The sequence below is a fragment of the Rhizomucor pusillus genome (genome assembly GCF_041956525.1).
Source record: "Rhizomucor pusillus strain CBS 183.67 unplaced genomic scaffold VTP01scaffold_1, whole genome shotgun sequence".
NCBI classification, from domain to species: domain Eukaryota; kingdom Fungi; phylum Mucoromycota; class Mucoromycetes; order Mucorales; family Lichtheimiaceae; genus Rhizomucor; species Rhizomucor pusillus.
This window is the reverse complement of record NW_027192143.1, coordinates 1-15,672: the sequence shown is the minus strand read 5'-3', so window position 1 is coordinate 15,672 and position 15,672 is coordinate 1. Positions and strand designations below refer to the sequence as shown.

General features: G+C 46.3%; 8 protein-coding genes across 8 annotated transcripts; 5 read left to right on the top strand and 3 right to left on the bottom strand.

The window, feature by feature from the left end:
- Positions 1-144: 144 nt before the first annotated feature.
- Positions 145-659, bottom strand: VTP01DRAFT_8 (uncharacterized protein; the record flags this gene model as incomplete). The annotated part of the gene is made up of 2 exons (XM_069387072.1): positions 145-552; positions 612-659. The coding sequence occupies 2 exons, from the start codon at positions 657-659 to the stop codon at positions 145-147; spliced, it is 456 nt and encodes a 151-aa protein (XP_069244428.1).
- Positions 660-748: 89 nt separating this feature from the next.
- Positions 749-1,903, top strand: VTP01DRAFT_7 (uncharacterized protein; the record flags this gene model as incomplete). Its single annotated transcript, XM_069385962.1, has 5 exons — positions 749-764; positions 828-954; positions 1,027-1,307; positions 1,381-1,542; positions 1,599-1,903. 5 exons carry the CDS (start codon positions 749-751, stop codon positions 1,901-1,903), a joined length of 891 nt encoding a protein of 296 aa, XP_069244427.1.
- Positions 1,904-2,167: 264 nt separating this feature from the next.
- On the top strand, positions 2,168-4,072 carry VTP01DRAFT_6 (uncharacterized protein; the record flags this gene model as incomplete). Its single annotated transcript, XM_069384851.1, has 1 exon — positions 2,168-4,072. The coding sequence occupies one exon, from the start codon at positions 2,168-2,170 to the stop codon at positions 4,070-4,072; it is 1,905 nt and encodes a 634-aa protein (XP_069244426.1).
- Positions 4,073-5,956: 1,884 nt separating this feature from the next.
- On the top strand, positions 5,957-10,584 carry VTP01DRAFT_5 (uncharacterized protein; the record flags this gene model as incomplete). The annotated part of the gene is made up of 2 exons (XM_069383742.1): positions 5,957-6,073; positions 6,133-10,584. 2 exons carry the CDS (start codon positions 5,957-5,959, stop codon positions 10,582-10,584), a joined length of 4,569 nt encoding a protein of 1,522 aa, XP_069244425.1.
- Positions 10,585-10,771: 187 nt separating this feature from the next.
- Positions 10,772-11,011, top strand: VTP01DRAFT_4 (uncharacterized protein; the record flags this gene model as incomplete). The annotated part of the gene is made up of 1 exon (XM_069382632.1): positions 10,772-11,011. The coding sequence occupies one exon, from the start codon at positions 10,772-10,774 to the stop codon at positions 11,009-11,011; it is 240 nt and encodes a 79-aa protein (XP_069244424.1).
- Positions 11,012-11,045: 34 nt separating this feature from the next.
- VTP01DRAFT_3 (uncharacterized protein) lies at positions 11,046-12,969 on the bottom strand (the record flags this gene model as incomplete). Its single annotated transcript, XM_069381521.1, has 4 exons — positions 11,046-11,738; positions 11,815-12,496; positions 12,559-12,759; positions 12,827-12,969. The coding sequence occupies 4 exons, from the start codon at positions 12,967-12,969 to the stop codon at positions 11,046-11,048; spliced, it is 1,719 nt and encodes a 572-aa protein (XP_069244423.1).
- A 228-nt stretch (positions 12,970-13,197) lies between these two features.
- On the bottom strand, positions 13,198-13,701 carry VTP01DRAFT_2 (uncharacterized protein; the record flags this gene model as incomplete). Its single annotated transcript, XM_069380411.1, has 1 exon — positions 13,198-13,701. One exon carries the CDS (start codon positions 13,699-13,701, stop codon positions 13,198-13,200), a length of 504 nt encoding a protein of 167 aa, XP_069244422.1.
- A 79-nt stretch (positions 13,702-13,780) lies between these two features.
- Positions 13,781-15,204, top strand: VTP01DRAFT_1 (uncharacterized protein; the record flags this gene model as incomplete). The annotated part of the gene is made up of 4 exons (XM_069378311.1): positions 13,781-13,958; positions 14,015-14,381; positions 14,440-15,062; positions 15,122-15,204. The coding sequence occupies 4 exons, from the start codon at positions 13,781-13,783 to the stop codon at positions 15,202-15,204; spliced, it is 1,251 nt and encodes a 416-aa protein (XP_069244421.1).
- Between the last annotated feature and the right edge of the window lie 468 nt (positions 15,205-15,672).

Below are 15,672 nucleotides of genomic sequence, written 5' to 3'. Positions count from 1 at the left end.
AAGCCGACAACTCAAATGCATAACAGCATTCGTAACCTGCCTCACTTACAATCGTCGGAAGTGGGGGATTGCTCGTTTGGGTTCATTTGAACAAGCTTTTAACAATGGAAAGTTTGCTAGAGGAACGGGGGCAATTCTGCAAATTCATTCCGTGTTCTCTAAAAATCGAAGGAGATGTAGGTTTGCCAGGTCCATCGCCTCTCCCCAGAAGACTGTCGCAGCATGGTGGTTGATTGCTGGGATGACCACGGTCTGGATAGGATCAACTGGCAAAAATCGAAGGAATACTCTGAAGGAGACACCTTCCATAGATAAAAGAAGAGAAGCGAAGCCATAGAAAGCTTGCTCAGGCATAGAATGGAGAGTGTCGACGGTACTGTCGCCGTCATCCCAGTGGAAGTCGATCTCCTCCTCAGATTCTTCCTCGGCCTCGTCAACTCCATCTTGGAGTAGATCAGGGACTTCCTGCTCCCGAGTCCTGAAGGTACCATTGCTGAATACTTGTGGCACGAGTATAACGCGTATGTTGGTTCGAGCCAAGTAGTTTATGTGCTACTAGCTGAATGTCGATATAAAACGGTTCTGAATGAATGGATAAATTTGATCTTCACAGCTGACGGAGAAGTAGTGCGCTTGCCTATTTGTCTCAAGGCTGCCATGGCTGAATCGTGAGTGCCAGGGAAAAAAGCTTATAATTCAACTATAAAAATGCTCATTCTACTTGCGACTTCCTTGTTTTGTAAGCCAAATGATATTGGATCCCGGTATGCTGATACAGTGACCTGAAATTGCGCGTCTGGTCAAGGACTCACATACATTCTATACAGCAATTAGGGATTGGGTGCTTGTGCCCATCTTGATCGTCATGGTTCTCGTCGGTATCCTTCGCCACCATATTACGATGTTGCTGACAGGCCAGCCAAGGAAACCTCAGTTGAAAGCCATACGAGAATCGTAAGATATACTTGCTCTTTATCGCTTCTTGGGATACAATGCATGAACGAACTAAATGCTCGTTACGAACAGTAAAGCTTTGCTTCGTGGCATGCGCCTACGGACATTTGGTAACCACATTCCTGCACACGCTTTTTCGAGCCGCAAGACTATTCTGGCCGAAGCGTTCGAGGCAGGAAAATACCTGAAGAATCCAGCTAATGCCAGCCAGGGCGCAACACCAGCAAACCCAATGACTGATCCTGAAATGATGGAGGGCATGATGGAAGGCATGAAGAAGCAATTGACAAATATGGTCCCACAAATGTTGATAATGGGCTGGATCAACTTTTTCTTCCAGGGATTCGTCGTCAGTAAGTCAAGGCAAAAATGTTATCCACGCAGAGTTGATTGTTGGGTTATTTAATCCATCCCTAATGTGAATAGTCAAACTACCATTTCCATTGACACCGCGATTCAAGACGATGCTCCAGAGCGGGGTGGATACCCGCGATATGGACGTTACCTGGGTCTCATCTTTATCTTGGTACTTCCTCAACCTCTTTGGTCTCGGCAGCGTGTTTGCCTTGATTTTGGGTGATAGAAACGGTAAGCTATCATGGGTGTAAATTGTATTTCTTGGTATTGACATAGAGGAATCGTAGCTGCTGGAGTAGATATGACTGCAATGGGTGCTATGCCTGGTATGATGCCCGGTGCAGGCCAGCCGGGACAGCCGCAAGATTTCAACAAGCTCTTCCTTGCCGAAAAGGAAAATATGCTAATCACACCTCACAATTGGGATCTCGATAACGTCGAGGAAAGACTGCTTCTCAAGTATGGTAAACTTTCCAAAGCTTCCACAGCTAGCGAGCGCAAGCAGAAAAAGGAGCTTTCTGTTAAGGATAAGATAAAAGCCAGTCAACAGAAAGCAGCGGCTGTCGCATCCTCAGGCAAACGTCGCCATTAGCCACATGTGTATTTATTGTTATCATCGTCATAAAGATGCAAGCAGAATACCTTGGATCGTGTTATTCATACGGATGGGATGGTGGATTGAAACAATTGATAAAATGCATACTTGAACTCAAGTTTTATTTGTAGATGAATAGACCGGAGATGAATAGATTACAATGAAATGCGTCGCGAATGTTTCAGTTACCATCTATAGCAATTTTCATGCAATTGTAGCTCAGGGTATTGCACCCTTTGATCGTATTCAATGGCGGCCCCAATGCCACATGAGCTACTACATTACATTGCCGACGACCTGACGGAACAAGAATGCTACGTTTGTCAACTCGTTTGTAAGAATTGGTTTCCTGTGTTTCGCAGGAAATGTTACCGAGTAGTCAAGATCGAAGGACGGAAACAATTCAGGCGGTTTCTGGCCGCACTTGAAAGCTCTGCCAGAATGAGCTGTCCTATCGGCAATGCTGTCGCAGAACTTTACATGACAAAGCATGGTTTCAGTCAGGAGGATTTCGAAAAACTTCCAACTCTTTTGCCGAATCTGGAGGTATTCGATTTCCCCTATACCACGTGGAGACATTTGAGATTCGGAGACCACGTCAAGCCATGGAAGAAGCTGCGCGTCCTACCGGATCCTTTGCAAGATCTCAGACCTGTATTTTCGATCGTCGACTACTTTGGACCACATCTGACAAAGCTCGTGGTCGGGAAATGGTCTTCGAAGGATATCACAATGGACGAATTGCTCCCGCTGCTGGCAAAATGTCCAAACGTCAGACAACTTGAGGTGTCTTTTAATCAGTTTGACTGGATGGATGGAAATGGAAAGACGGTTACAGCGCAACATCTTTTCGAGTTCGACCGACTTTTGCCACAACTACGGAAGTTTCGATTGGAGAGTGTCATTTTCCAGGGCACAGCGGACGACCTTCCGAAAGCACACACGGTGTTTCGAAATTTGGACGACATGGATTTCTTTGGCAGCTCTTTTAACGCAACATGCGCTGATGTCTTTACAGCCATTTTTGGCAACGTCAAGACGTTGAAGATCTTTCTGCATCACACCGTGACGGGGTATGCATTAAAGATGCTGATAAGATACATTGCTACCCGGTGTAAACGACTGCACAGTGTATGGATGTTTGGACACGATTCACCTGATCCTCCTAGTCCCGAGGAAGTGTTGGATCTATTCGAAGCAACTGGTCAAACCTACAGATGGCTTGGGCTTAGTCCTGTACCTATGGATAACCGGAAACAGACCCTTACCAGAGTACTCAACCTTCAACATCCTGACGCGAAAAGGATCCACACACGGGTGTGGCCATTGGAAGATACTCGAGAGTTCATCAACTACTTGACGAGGTTCCATTGCTTATCAGACCTTTGCCTCAGGATGTTTGATGAGGTCTACAATGTGCCAGTCAACATGGACGTTTTGCTGACATCCTTGCCTCATCTCGAAAACTTTGAAGTTTATATGGGTACTGTGTCTGCAGGGGCACCTGAATCTGAACCACAAGCCAGTGAAGAAGAAGGAGAAGACGTGGAACAAGGAGCTAGCAATGAAAGACAGCACCCTTTAAAGTCGATCAAATTGGACAAGTGCGAGCTATCGCAGGCCGCTATAAGTTACCTTGCCCGTACGTGCCACGGATTAAGGAAGATACGGTTCATTCATATGTATCTGGATGTGAACGACGATTACGAGATGGATATATTCCTGCCTTCTGCAGATCTGGAGTACTTGCAGCTCGACGATATCCATCAATCCATGAATGGCATTGCTTTTCGTATGTATATGGACTCGCATCATCTGGGTCAGCATAGCACCATATTGTGTCTCATGCAAATGGAAGAAGGGCGTCGTCGGATATTCCGCCAGAATGATCGTGACATGTCGATACGGTCATTGCAGCGCTGGTACCACGAGTACAAGGATCCAAGCTCTGCAAAGTTTAAAAATTATGTCCAGCGCATATCGGCCCAAGATGTTCAGGCATACAAAGATGTAGATCTGCCGCCAATGCCGTTCGAAGAGCCACAAGTCAACAACAAATGGTACTGGGAGCACGATCTCTTTTACGGCACCGTACGGGTACTCTGTCGCAGTGTGAAGAATGTAACTTTCAACCGCGCATCCATAGAGTTTAAATGTCCCAAATAACTTACATCTTGTTGACCGTGTGACAAAAAATTAATAAGAGATAGATGAAGTTTATTTTAAAATATTAAGCATGGTAATTTATAGGAGCAATCAAAGACGATATTCATGTCATCAAAAGGTGGAGATCACTGGTTTATCAGTGTAGTCATATTTGTCCAATTTCATAAAGGCACAAATAAATCTTGCATTGCTCATTTTATCACTTAGAGCCCCATTTCTTCGAAAAGGCTTCATAGTGGTATAATCAAGTTCTTTCCAGTTTTCTAATTCCAATTCAAAGCCGTGAAATATTTATGCTGCTAATGCCCATATGACGATATTTGACAGTTTATTGCTTTAATTTGGCGGAAGGTTGTCTCAATATCATGCAGATTGCATCGGATATGCACCGGTGGTATTACTCATTCCAGGTCCCCAGTAATATTCTTACCATGAGGCAGCTGTAGAGTAATATCGTACATTACTTGAATCTATGACGAGGAGAAATTTACATATCTGGAAGACGGACAATCGGCGATTATGCCCGTGACATGTCAGGAACGGCTTGAAGAGCCATAGCGTTTTGAGTTGCATGCACAGCTCGAGATAGTCCAAGTCGATTAGCGAGTTTCGTTAGAAGGAAGTCAGTCGGTGCAGCTTACTAAGAGATCGTTGATACCCGAGGCCTGCTCTCTAACAACGAAAGAAACAAAGTTGAAAGTTAATGATATCTTGATTTTGAAAACTTCATGTCAGAGCAACTATATCCAATTCTGCATTGCTGACAAACAGCTGTACATTGCATCCAAAACAGGCAACGCACTAGTTATAGAAACACAGCCAATTTAGCAGCACGCATGTCATTATTCTGCAAGTCTCACTCTGATTCCCGAAGCTTTCCTAGCTCACATTACATCTTTACCTCAAAACCTTGACCTATCCCAGAGTTTTATTCTACGCCGAGCCGTTGCATCCCTCCTCTCTCTGGCTGCGTTGCGACCAACCTGAGTATATGTCCTGACAAGAATTACTGGCCCAGCCATAATCGGCTGACAATGCCCCTGGTACTGTTACACAAGGTCTGTCAGGGTGCATGTTAAAGGTCGTCAGCATATTCAACCTTCTCCCTTTAAATGAAACTCCTCGACAAGAAAGAACACTTTGGGCAGCTGCGGACAAAAAGTAACGTCAACTTGCATATACTTCAAGTGATGAAAGAGGTTAAAAAAGGTCATTGTGGGAAACCCGGCTTGGTAGTTACCAAACATGGGCATACCTTTGTTTACACGGTTTATCACTCTATGATGCAAATTGCACCATCATCACCCGCAAGGATTCTTGAAATACATAGCAAGTCTGGATACTTCATATCGCAAGGAAGGAGTAACTTTAGCTTGGAGAGGTTCTGGACACTACTGGAAGATCAGAGAAAAAGCGTGTTCGGAAAACTCTACTCCGTTTTATCCATAGAATCGCCGATAAAGTGAAGAAAAAAGGGAGATATTTGAATAAACGAAATTAAGGACAACGTACACAGCGATATATGTAGTAGTTTGGATGGTTTTTACTATGCTTAACGTTGAAGAAAGATAGAAAAAAAGCTAGATGGTGGACGCGTTCGTGAAGGAGATGAGAGGACAGACCAACATTGAGCCCAACCTTATTAGGTTTAGCGTCCGAATGGCGAGACCCTCTGGCCAATTCGATTGGGCGGTCGCATCCTGAAATTTTGTTTTGTGTGCTTTTGCACTGCAAGGAATTCAATTCATGCTGTAAAGAGAACTTGGTTTTCACCCTTTTCTTCGTTGTTCTGCGCTTTCATTCCCCCTTCTCCTCCACTTTAGGTGGTAGTTAGCATCTCAACCTGCGCCAAGATCACGTTAAATGATATTTCAGCAAAATTACATGCCTGGCGCCTTTCCTGCCGACAGACTCTATTTGCAGTCATACAACAGGCAAAAACAGCCGTCCTTTACACACGACCCCTCCAATGTCATTCAATCTTCTCAAAATGTCGAAAGCGTAAGTATTCTGGGGTGACGTAGCCAACCTTGCGCCAACATCTAAACTTCAACACGCAGACACAGGTTCCGCATAATCACCAACAACAACAATACATGATACAGAATCACGGTGGTGGTTATTTATACCCCCAGCAAGGACAGGCCACGATGCAACATCACACCACAATGTTGGCCGACCAAGAACAGCAAAACCAGTTACCACCCGCACAGCAGACTTCCAACTTTGCAATGAACTCATCCGCCTTTAGTCAGTACCAACAGTTCTACCAACAATACTATCATGATCAAACTCAGCAACCTGCACAGCCTCACTATCTGCCATCCATCATGTTACCACCACAGTCACCAACTCTCGCCAGTTACTATTTTGAAGGCTCAAATGGCTGGGTGAATCATTATTACGATCCGAAAAGGAGACAATACCTCTCCAGTCGTGTGGATCCGGATTTCCGGAAACACAGAACGGCCGACATGAGTGCTGCCACGCTTCCAACCCTGGATAGTTTGGGACTAAATCCGCAGCAATTGCAAGTGGCAATACAGCAACACCAGTTGTTACAGCAACAACACCACCAACAGCAGCAGGCGCAGACACAGCAACAACAGCAACAGCAGTTGCCACAAAATAGCAATGTCATGACAATGCGAACCGCGAAACTAAAACATCATATGCACTCTTATTCTGGTCACGATCTGAATGGACAAGTCCTGCCTCAGGCTCCTACGTTGCATAATGCTATTTCAATGCAGCAACTTCAATCCGATGCTTCCAGCCAATATCTTGCAGCAGCAGCGGCAGCAGCTGCTGTAGGCCAGGCATCTGCGCCAAGTACCAATTCAACGGCACTGTTAGCACAACAACATGGCCTACCACAGATACCCCTTCCAAACTCTAGTGCAGAGTGGACGGAAGAGTGGAGGGAAAACTTGCTACAGTATGCACATTCGCTTTACTCCACAGCACCTCGGAACCCATTTTTACTGTCGCTGCTGCATATACTACATGATGCATATCCAACTCATCTGCCTACTATTTTACTACTTGCATGTGTCTATTACACGCACCAGGATTACCAATCGTCGCTGCGTTACAATCAGCTTATCTTAAAATATGACCAGAATTATGTGGAGGCCATGAGCAATATTGGGACGACACTGCGAAGTATGGGCAGAACGGCTGACGCGGAACAGTGGTGGTATCAGGCCGTCAAGCTGCGACCAGGATACTGGGATGCTGTCGAGAATCTAGTCGGCGTGCTGTGCTCACCTGTTACCAATGCTTTGGGCAATCATGAACAGCAGGATGCAGAAAATAGACAAAAGGGTGAACGCCAGTCTAATGTCTATCCGCGGTACAAGGAAGCTCTCGGCGTATGCGAATTTGTCGAACAATATTTCTTCAAGACACAAGAAGAATTATCAGGCGATGTAGCCATCAAGGTGCCAAAACATCTGCCGGTGCATCAGCTACCAAGACTGCAAAATCTTTTTTATGCCAAGGGTAACCTCAAGTATGCTCTTGGCGACATTGCAGGTGCTCGCCGAGAATACGAAAAAGGATTAGAGCTAGCCTTCGGTGGTACAAGTTTGATTGCTGTCAGTAACCAGATTGCATTGGCATGTGGATCTACGGCTGTTATGGAGGCCACGCGTTACGGCAAGCTGCTGGATCCGACATCTTTGCCTTTAGTACTTCTTCAACCAGATCAGGCGGTGCGTATATTACAACTTGCATTCTCGCAGTCTGGCGGTGTTCTGCCCGGTATGGCGACACTGCAGACGTCGGCGCAAGTGGCAACAGCTGGTGGTGAACCAAGCAATGCGTCCAGCACTATTCAACAAGCAAACCAGACAACTTCGACCATTCTTCTGACGCTTGCTAAACTCTTCCAAGACATGATGAATCCTGCAACGCCTGCCATCGCTGCCGCCGCCACAGCGAACAATCGACCAGCACCTACCATGTCGCTATTGTTACCTCTTTACTATCTCAGTCTGGCGCTCCATCCAAGTCCATCTACAGCGAACAATTTGGGTATCATTTTAAGTAATATCTCTGGGGCTAGTGCTGCGATGGCAGTTAAGTTGCCTTCTGTGAATACGCAGCAGCAACAACAACCGATTACAGGTACGACGCTTGCGATGCAATATTACATGTACGGTCTACAGCTCGATCCCAGACACCCTCACCTGTACACGAACTTGGGTTCTTTACTCAAGGATATGGGCCATCTGAACGAGGCCGTATGTATGTATGAGAAGGCAGTCGAGTACAATCCCCGGTTCGATGTGGCGCTGGCCAATCTGGGCAATGCTATCAAGGATATGGGACGCGTCCAAGATTCGGTGCAATGGTATCGCCGAGCTGTTGAAGTAAATCCCAACTTTGTCGACGCTGTTTGCGGACTCGTGAACTCGCTCGGTGGTGTTTGTGATTGGCGTGGACGCGGTGGTGTCGGTACTGAACCAACTGTTGATCAGTTTGGCAACCTCTACCCAAGCACAGGCGATCCAAAGGCCAGGTCCGGATGGATTGGTCGTGTCGTTGAAATTGTGGAAAAGCAGCTGGATGATGGCGCTGTTTGGGGTGTTGGTATTCTCAAGATTGTTTTGGATCAAAGCGGTAAAACACTCGGCGAACATTTAGCAGAATTGATGGTGCATACGAACAAGAATCAGGAAAATGCACACGAACGACTTGTTGAATTGTGGACGAAGCGGTTGCGACATTTTGCAAACGCACAGTGTAAGAAGAACGAAGGCGGATGGCTGATACGGTTGATTGAGCGTATCATGCGGCGATTGCAACGTAATTGGTACCTGGAGCAATACGGAGATATTACACACAGCGACTCGCAGCTGCCGATGATCACATTGTCCAAGGACAACGTTACGAAATATCAACGTCCTCACATACCATCCAGCCTGGCGACACCGCCGGTTCCGACTGTACTTCCATTCCATACATTTACATACCCTTTGAACGCACGCCAAGTTCGTCTTATATCTCATCGCAATGCTTTGCGGATATCTCACAGCACTCTCACATCGACCTGGGTACCTGCTCATGTTTACCCACCGCCTCCACCTCCTTCGCCGCGACTTAAGATTGGATACGTCTCATCGGATTTCAACAACCATCCTTTGGCGCACTTGATGCAATCTGTTTTCGGATTTCATACGAAGTCTCACTACGAGGTCTTCTGCTACGCGACTACACCTAGTGACAACTCTCCTTATCGTCAAAAGATTGAACGGGAAGCCGAGCACTTTTTGGATGTATCAAGCTGGTCGAATCAGCAAGTTGTGGATCGAATTATTGCCGATGGTATACACGTCTTGGTGAATTTGAACGGATACACCAAAGGAGCTCGCAATGAAATCTTTGCGGCGCGGCCATGCCCTGTTCAATGTTCGTTTATGGGCTTTGCTGGAACGCTAGGTGGTGGCTGGTGCGACTGGATCATTGCAGACCGGATTGTTTGTCCACCAGAAATGGTCAGCTGTGAAGTCTGGCGACAACGTGGAGGCTACGAGGCTAGCAAGGGTGGTGACTTTGAAGGCGACATTGATCCTGAGGAAGATACCAATGACTTTGTTTATACCGAGAAGTTCATATACATGCCGCACTCCTACTTCGTCAACGATCACAAGCAAGGCTTCCGTGAGGAAGGGGAAACAGAAAAGGCTATTATGATGCAACCGGCGGCACTCATGAACGATCCAGAGACGCTGTGGTCAATTGAAGAAGACAGACGATGGAGTATGCGACGAGAAGTGTTTCCGAACTTACCAGACGATGTGGTTATCTTTGCGAACTTCAATCAGTTGTATAAGCTGGAACCATCGACTTTTCGGATGTGGCTTCGGATCTTGGAGCGCGTACCAAATTCTATATTGTGGTTGCTACGATTCCCACCGGCGGGTGAACGGCACTTGCGTCGGTGCGCGACAGAGTGGGCAGGCCCTCAAGTCGCTCAGCGTGTGGTATTTACGGATGTGGCACCAAAGCACATACATATTCACCGAGGCAGAGTAGCAGATTTGTTCCTGGATACACCTGAATGCAACGCACACACTACAGCAGCGGATATTCTGTGGTCTGGCACACCAATCGTTACATGGCCAAAATATATGCATAAGATGTGCTCGCGGGTCGGTGCAAGCATTGCTATTGCAACAGGCGCTGGTGACGAAATGGTGGTATCGTCTGAGCAGCAATACGAAGACCGAGCAGTGGAACTCGCGCTTGGATTGACGTACACATACGACACTAGCGACACCGGTGCAATTGCTCGACGCGGTCATGGCCCTCTAATGTCTCTGCGCAAGCGACTGTTTTTATCGCGAGAGCACAATCGATTGTTTGATACACGTCGATGGACTCAAAATCTCGAACGAGGATACACGGAAGCATGGCGCCGATGGGTTACTGCACAAGAGTTCGAGGATGTGCATCAAGATACGAGTACAGCTGGCTGCATTTGGGTGACAGACCCTGATGATTAGAATAGTAGCTGTTTACATTCCTGTTTGGAAGTTTATGTTCTTTAGTTTTAGAATCACTCTTGATCCCCCACACGTGCGTCAAGAATTCTTTTTAGATTCCCATGGTGCCTCCAGAAAAGAGAGAGAAAAAACAAGAAAGGGAAAGGGAAGTGGAGAAGCGGTTTCAAATGTAGTCTTGTATCAATTCATGGTCTGTCTGGAGATGAGATATCCTAGTCAACTGATGAAGAAGAAGGTGGGCAAGGCAGAAGAAAGAAAGAAAGAAAGGTGGATTTCCGGCAACAGCAGCAGCAACAACAGCAAGCACAATCGCAAGAAAGGCAGGAGCAGCGGCAGCCAACATGGTCAAGAAGAAGAAAAGGTTACAAGAGTTGGAGGAGATGCAGCGGTGGCAGCAGCGGTCTCTGCTACTGCCATTACAAGGTAATAAATTTATGGGAAGGGTGGTGGAATTGATGGGGTTAAATGCTATATTTGCTGTAATTGTTGGATGCATCAAAGTCGCAATAGACTCTGTATGTCTGCCCAGTTCCAAAATCTGCTTCCATTCGTATTTCTGTTGATCCAAAGTACATTCGTACAGTGTATGGTACGCGCTCGCCATGCATTTTCCCCGGTAACTCTGGGATAGGCACCGATATCGCTGCTACGTGTTGCACGCCCGGTTCGTTGTAGTACCTCGGCACTGCATCGCTATCTGTTGCGTACAACATGATATCTGTGTGCTTCAACGTCCCGTAATATACAAACATTTGTTCTCGTATGCAGTGATCCACTGGTAAAACATCGCCTTTTTGGATGAATACTAAGAACCGAGCGGTGCACCTTACGCTGCCATCGGGCCGGATAACGCGGCTGCTGGGTGGATCGAGCGCTTCGTCGAAAGGCAAACCAGCATTGATGCCATATGTTCGCCGTGAAACTCGAGAAGTGATAACGTGCGGGTGAAGACCGTAATACGCTGCACCGCGCACAACTGCCAACGCCGCGCGTTCAGCTGGACAAATAATCTGACGAACTTTAGGTGTGTCGTTAAACGTTTCGTGGACTCGCTGGTATAAATAATTCGATGATCCAAACCCGCCTACAAGGAACAGATAATCGATAGGAGCGTCTTGTGTGATCGATTCAAGCTGGCGATCGATCAGAGAGAGCTACGTATGTGACTCAAGTTATTAAAACATACAGGCATGACTTTAGTCGATAATTTCCCAGTTATATTATACTTGCCACTTTCTCAATAACGGGGTCAAAGACTTTAGCTTTGAGCTCTTCTGCCGATAATTTCATGGTACCTTCGTCCAGGTATTCTTCACGCGGCAGTGCATCCAAGTCGATAGATCTCGGTAATGTTACGTAGTGGTCATCCACGCCGTCAAACTCGGGCTTGATGTTGTCGATAAATTGATCCATCAAGTCATTCATCTCTCTTGCAGGCAGGTCCTCGAGGACTTGAGCACCTAGTCTTTCATGCAAAAGATCCTTGTATCGCTCATCCAAAAATACACTACCGCAGCTCTCGCCGATGCCTTTAGTGATTTCTTTCAGATGTTGGCGCTGTTCCTGGACCTGGAAGATGATCAAGTCGACGGTGCCTCCGCCTGCGTCGCAAATGAGAATCCGGTCACCCTTGCAAAGCTGGACATCCATCGCTTCTTGGCAGTACAGCGCAGCAGCCTCGGGCTCGGAAACCAGGACGAGCCGATCGGATGGGTCAGAAGGTTGGATGAGGCCGGCCTTGACAGCAGCTTGGCGCATTATATGCTTGGCCTTGTCGCTCCAAAGGGCAGGCACTGTGAGGCAGTACCTAAACGTATCTGGATGGTAATTTTTGGCGAATCCGCGAGTGATTTCTTGCATAGCGTGAGTGTGCAGTGCTGCCAAGTAATCAGTGATAGCCTTCAAAGGAGTGCTAAGTATAAATGTGATAAGTACACGACATTGTAGGCGTAATTTTGCTTTTCCTATCTGTACCATCCATTTTCAAGCGCAGGGAGTGATAGGCTTTCATCCAGCGAGAGCTTGAAATTCGATAACAAGACATTTTGCTTGGCAGCGTGCGGTTTCAACATGGCTTTCTTGGCACCATGGCCCCATTCTACCAATTCCGTCTCTCCCTTTTTGTACAGCGAAACTGTAGGCACTTTGGGAAAGAAATTGCCTGCCTTGTGTGGCCTATTTATATATGCTCAATTGGTATAAAACGCCATGTATATTTTGCAATGTTTTATTTTCCCAGTACCATTTGATAATGTCAAATACTTCGGGTGTCGTGCTGTGCGTGAACGCATAAGCCGCCCCAGAGTAGGTAGTACCAAAGTCGTATGCAACAACAACTTTGTACTTTTCGAGTTTGTTTTGCTGCGAAGCTGATCCCAAGCTCATGTCAACTGCAATGATCCTAATCAGCTAGAAGAGTGTATAAACTGCCGAGTTTGCTCTGCGCTCCTTAAATCGCAAAAGAATGAAAGGAAAAGAGAGAGACAGGGAAAGCTTGCCAAAAAACAGCGAATCTGGGAAACTTTTGTGTTACGATTCCAAATAGTAGTAGTAGGAAATGCAATGCTCTGTTAGGCATTAGGCTTTACAAGCATCGATAAGAATACATAGAACTCAAGCCGACGAGCGACGATCAGCTACCAATTTCTCGACGCGGCTGATATCCGGTCGTCCGAGGACAGCGATTTTCCTATCCCAATCAATGACAAACGGCCGTTCAAGCATGGCTGGATCGTTTTGGATAACCTGGAAAGCCTCTTCGAAAGATCCGACTTTGTTCTGTGCTTCAGGGCGCAGCAAGTAGTCCCACGGACGCTCTTCAGGAAGCTGGTTGTTTGCGCGCAGCAAATCGACGAGCTTCTCCAAATCTTCAACGGAAGGCGGTGTCTTCTTGTACAGCACAACATCCAGCTTGTAGCCACATTTCTCTTGGTTCTCCTGGAGGAGAGTGGTGGACAATCGAGATTTTGTGCACTGAGGGTTGTGGTAGACAGTAATGCCAGACATACCGTGTGCAAAAGGGAGGGAAATCTGGGAAGTAAGAGAAGCAAGGAACGCGAATTCGAGCAGAGGACAGCAACAACGCCACTGCACGTGCCTGATGAGATCGGCTTTCATTGGTCTTTCTGGGTAATTCGCCATCATCTTTGATGCCATTATCCAGTCTTTCTTTTTTATTTCTTGACTTCAACAAACAATGACCGAGGATACACAGCATCATCGTCATAATAATAATGATAACTGCTATGTATCAAACGATGGGCGGGAAGAACGATGTTACTGGACACCAGAGTGTAACTTTGACTACTGCGTAAAGCCATCCGAGTATCAGGCTATGGTAGAGGCCAGCGATGCAGAGCAAATCAAAGGCACAGGTAATGCTTTTCATGCCTTAGCTTAAGCATTGATCCGCGTGCTAATGGTTTTAAAGCACTTTTGCGGCAGCTCAGTTTCCTGGATCGGTTTCTCGTTGTATGGATCTTGCTTGCAATGATTGTCGGCGTCCTGATCGGCTACTATGTCCCGGGCGTGCAAGAAGCGTTCTCGACGGTGCAATTCGGGTCAGTTTCAGTTCCCATTGCTATCGGCCTTCTCGTGATGATGTATCCAGTGCTCTGCAAGGTCGAATACGAGAGAATACCCGCCATCTTGACCACCAAGGAAGCCTGGCTTCAAATTTGCATATCCATCTTTATTAATTGGATCATTGGACCCATCATCATGACCGCTCTTGCCTGGGCTACTTTGCCTGATCTACCTGAATTTCGCACAGGCGTTGTCATGATTGGTCTCGCTAGGTAAGCAAGTATGTTAACTGTCAACGCATATATGACTAAACATCATCAAACTGTAAAGATGTATTGCTATGGTTTTGATTTGGAATCATTTGGCACACGGCGACGCAAACTACTGTGCAATGCTGGTTGCAATCAATTCAATCTTCCAGATCGCACTCTACTCGCCCTACGCTGTCCTTTTCATCAATATCATTCCATCCTGGTTCGGAGCACCGCACGATACTGCCATTAACGTCGATATTTGGCCGATAGCCCAGTCGGTCTTGATATACCTCGGGATTCCACTCGCTGCTGGTTTCATCACACGATACACCGTTATATTTGCTGCAGGAAAGCCATGGTACGAGCGAAAGTTTTTGCCATACGTCGGTCCACTTGCTCTTGTTGGCTTGATCTACACAATCATTGTCATGTTTGCGAACCAAGGCCACCAGATTATCGAGAACATCGGCTCTGTCTTCCGTGTAGCGGTACCTTTGTTTGTATACTTTGTGCTCATGTTCTTTATCCCGTTCTTCGTTTTAAAAGCACTTGGTATCGGTTATGAGCTCGTCGTTACCCAATCTTTCACGGCTGGAAGCAACAATTTCGAGCTAGCTATCGCTGTAGCCGTCGGAACTTACGGAATCCATTCCGAACAAGCGCTCGCGGCTACAATCGGTCCGCTCATTGAAGTTCCGGGTAAGTTAACCATACTGCGCAAGGTGATGTAGCAGCTGCTCACTCACTTTCTCTTCTAGTATTGCTTGTCATTACCTACATTGCATTGTATCTCAAAAAGAAGCTAAAGTGGAAAGCAGTAGCAGATGAAGAAAAATCATAGTCTCCTGCCAAATCAAACTACTGTAACATGCATATCTTTCCCATCATTTTTGGTGCATATATCTATACTATATACTGTTAATCGTAGCCAATCATTTGTACGCGATTCTGATTTGTAATATCAGAGAATAGCTGAATATCATTATTTCCTCTACAGTTCTTCATATTGTTCTGTACAGACCATCATATTACTTCCTGATCAAACCGTGTTAAAGTATTACTATCATATTGTCAACCACGACACTGCAGTGCTTCGCTTCAAATTTCCGTCAGAGCAACACGTTAGCAGTCTCCACGTAGCATAGTGCGTCATTACGCGCGATCCCTTCAAGAAGGACGGAAGCACTGGACATGTCATTCATCCATATATACCCACGTCTCGTGAAGAGTATCGAATCCCATAAAGTGTATATTATGCAGCTATGATTAACTATTTGTAGACACGAAGAAAAAACATAAGGATTGAAAA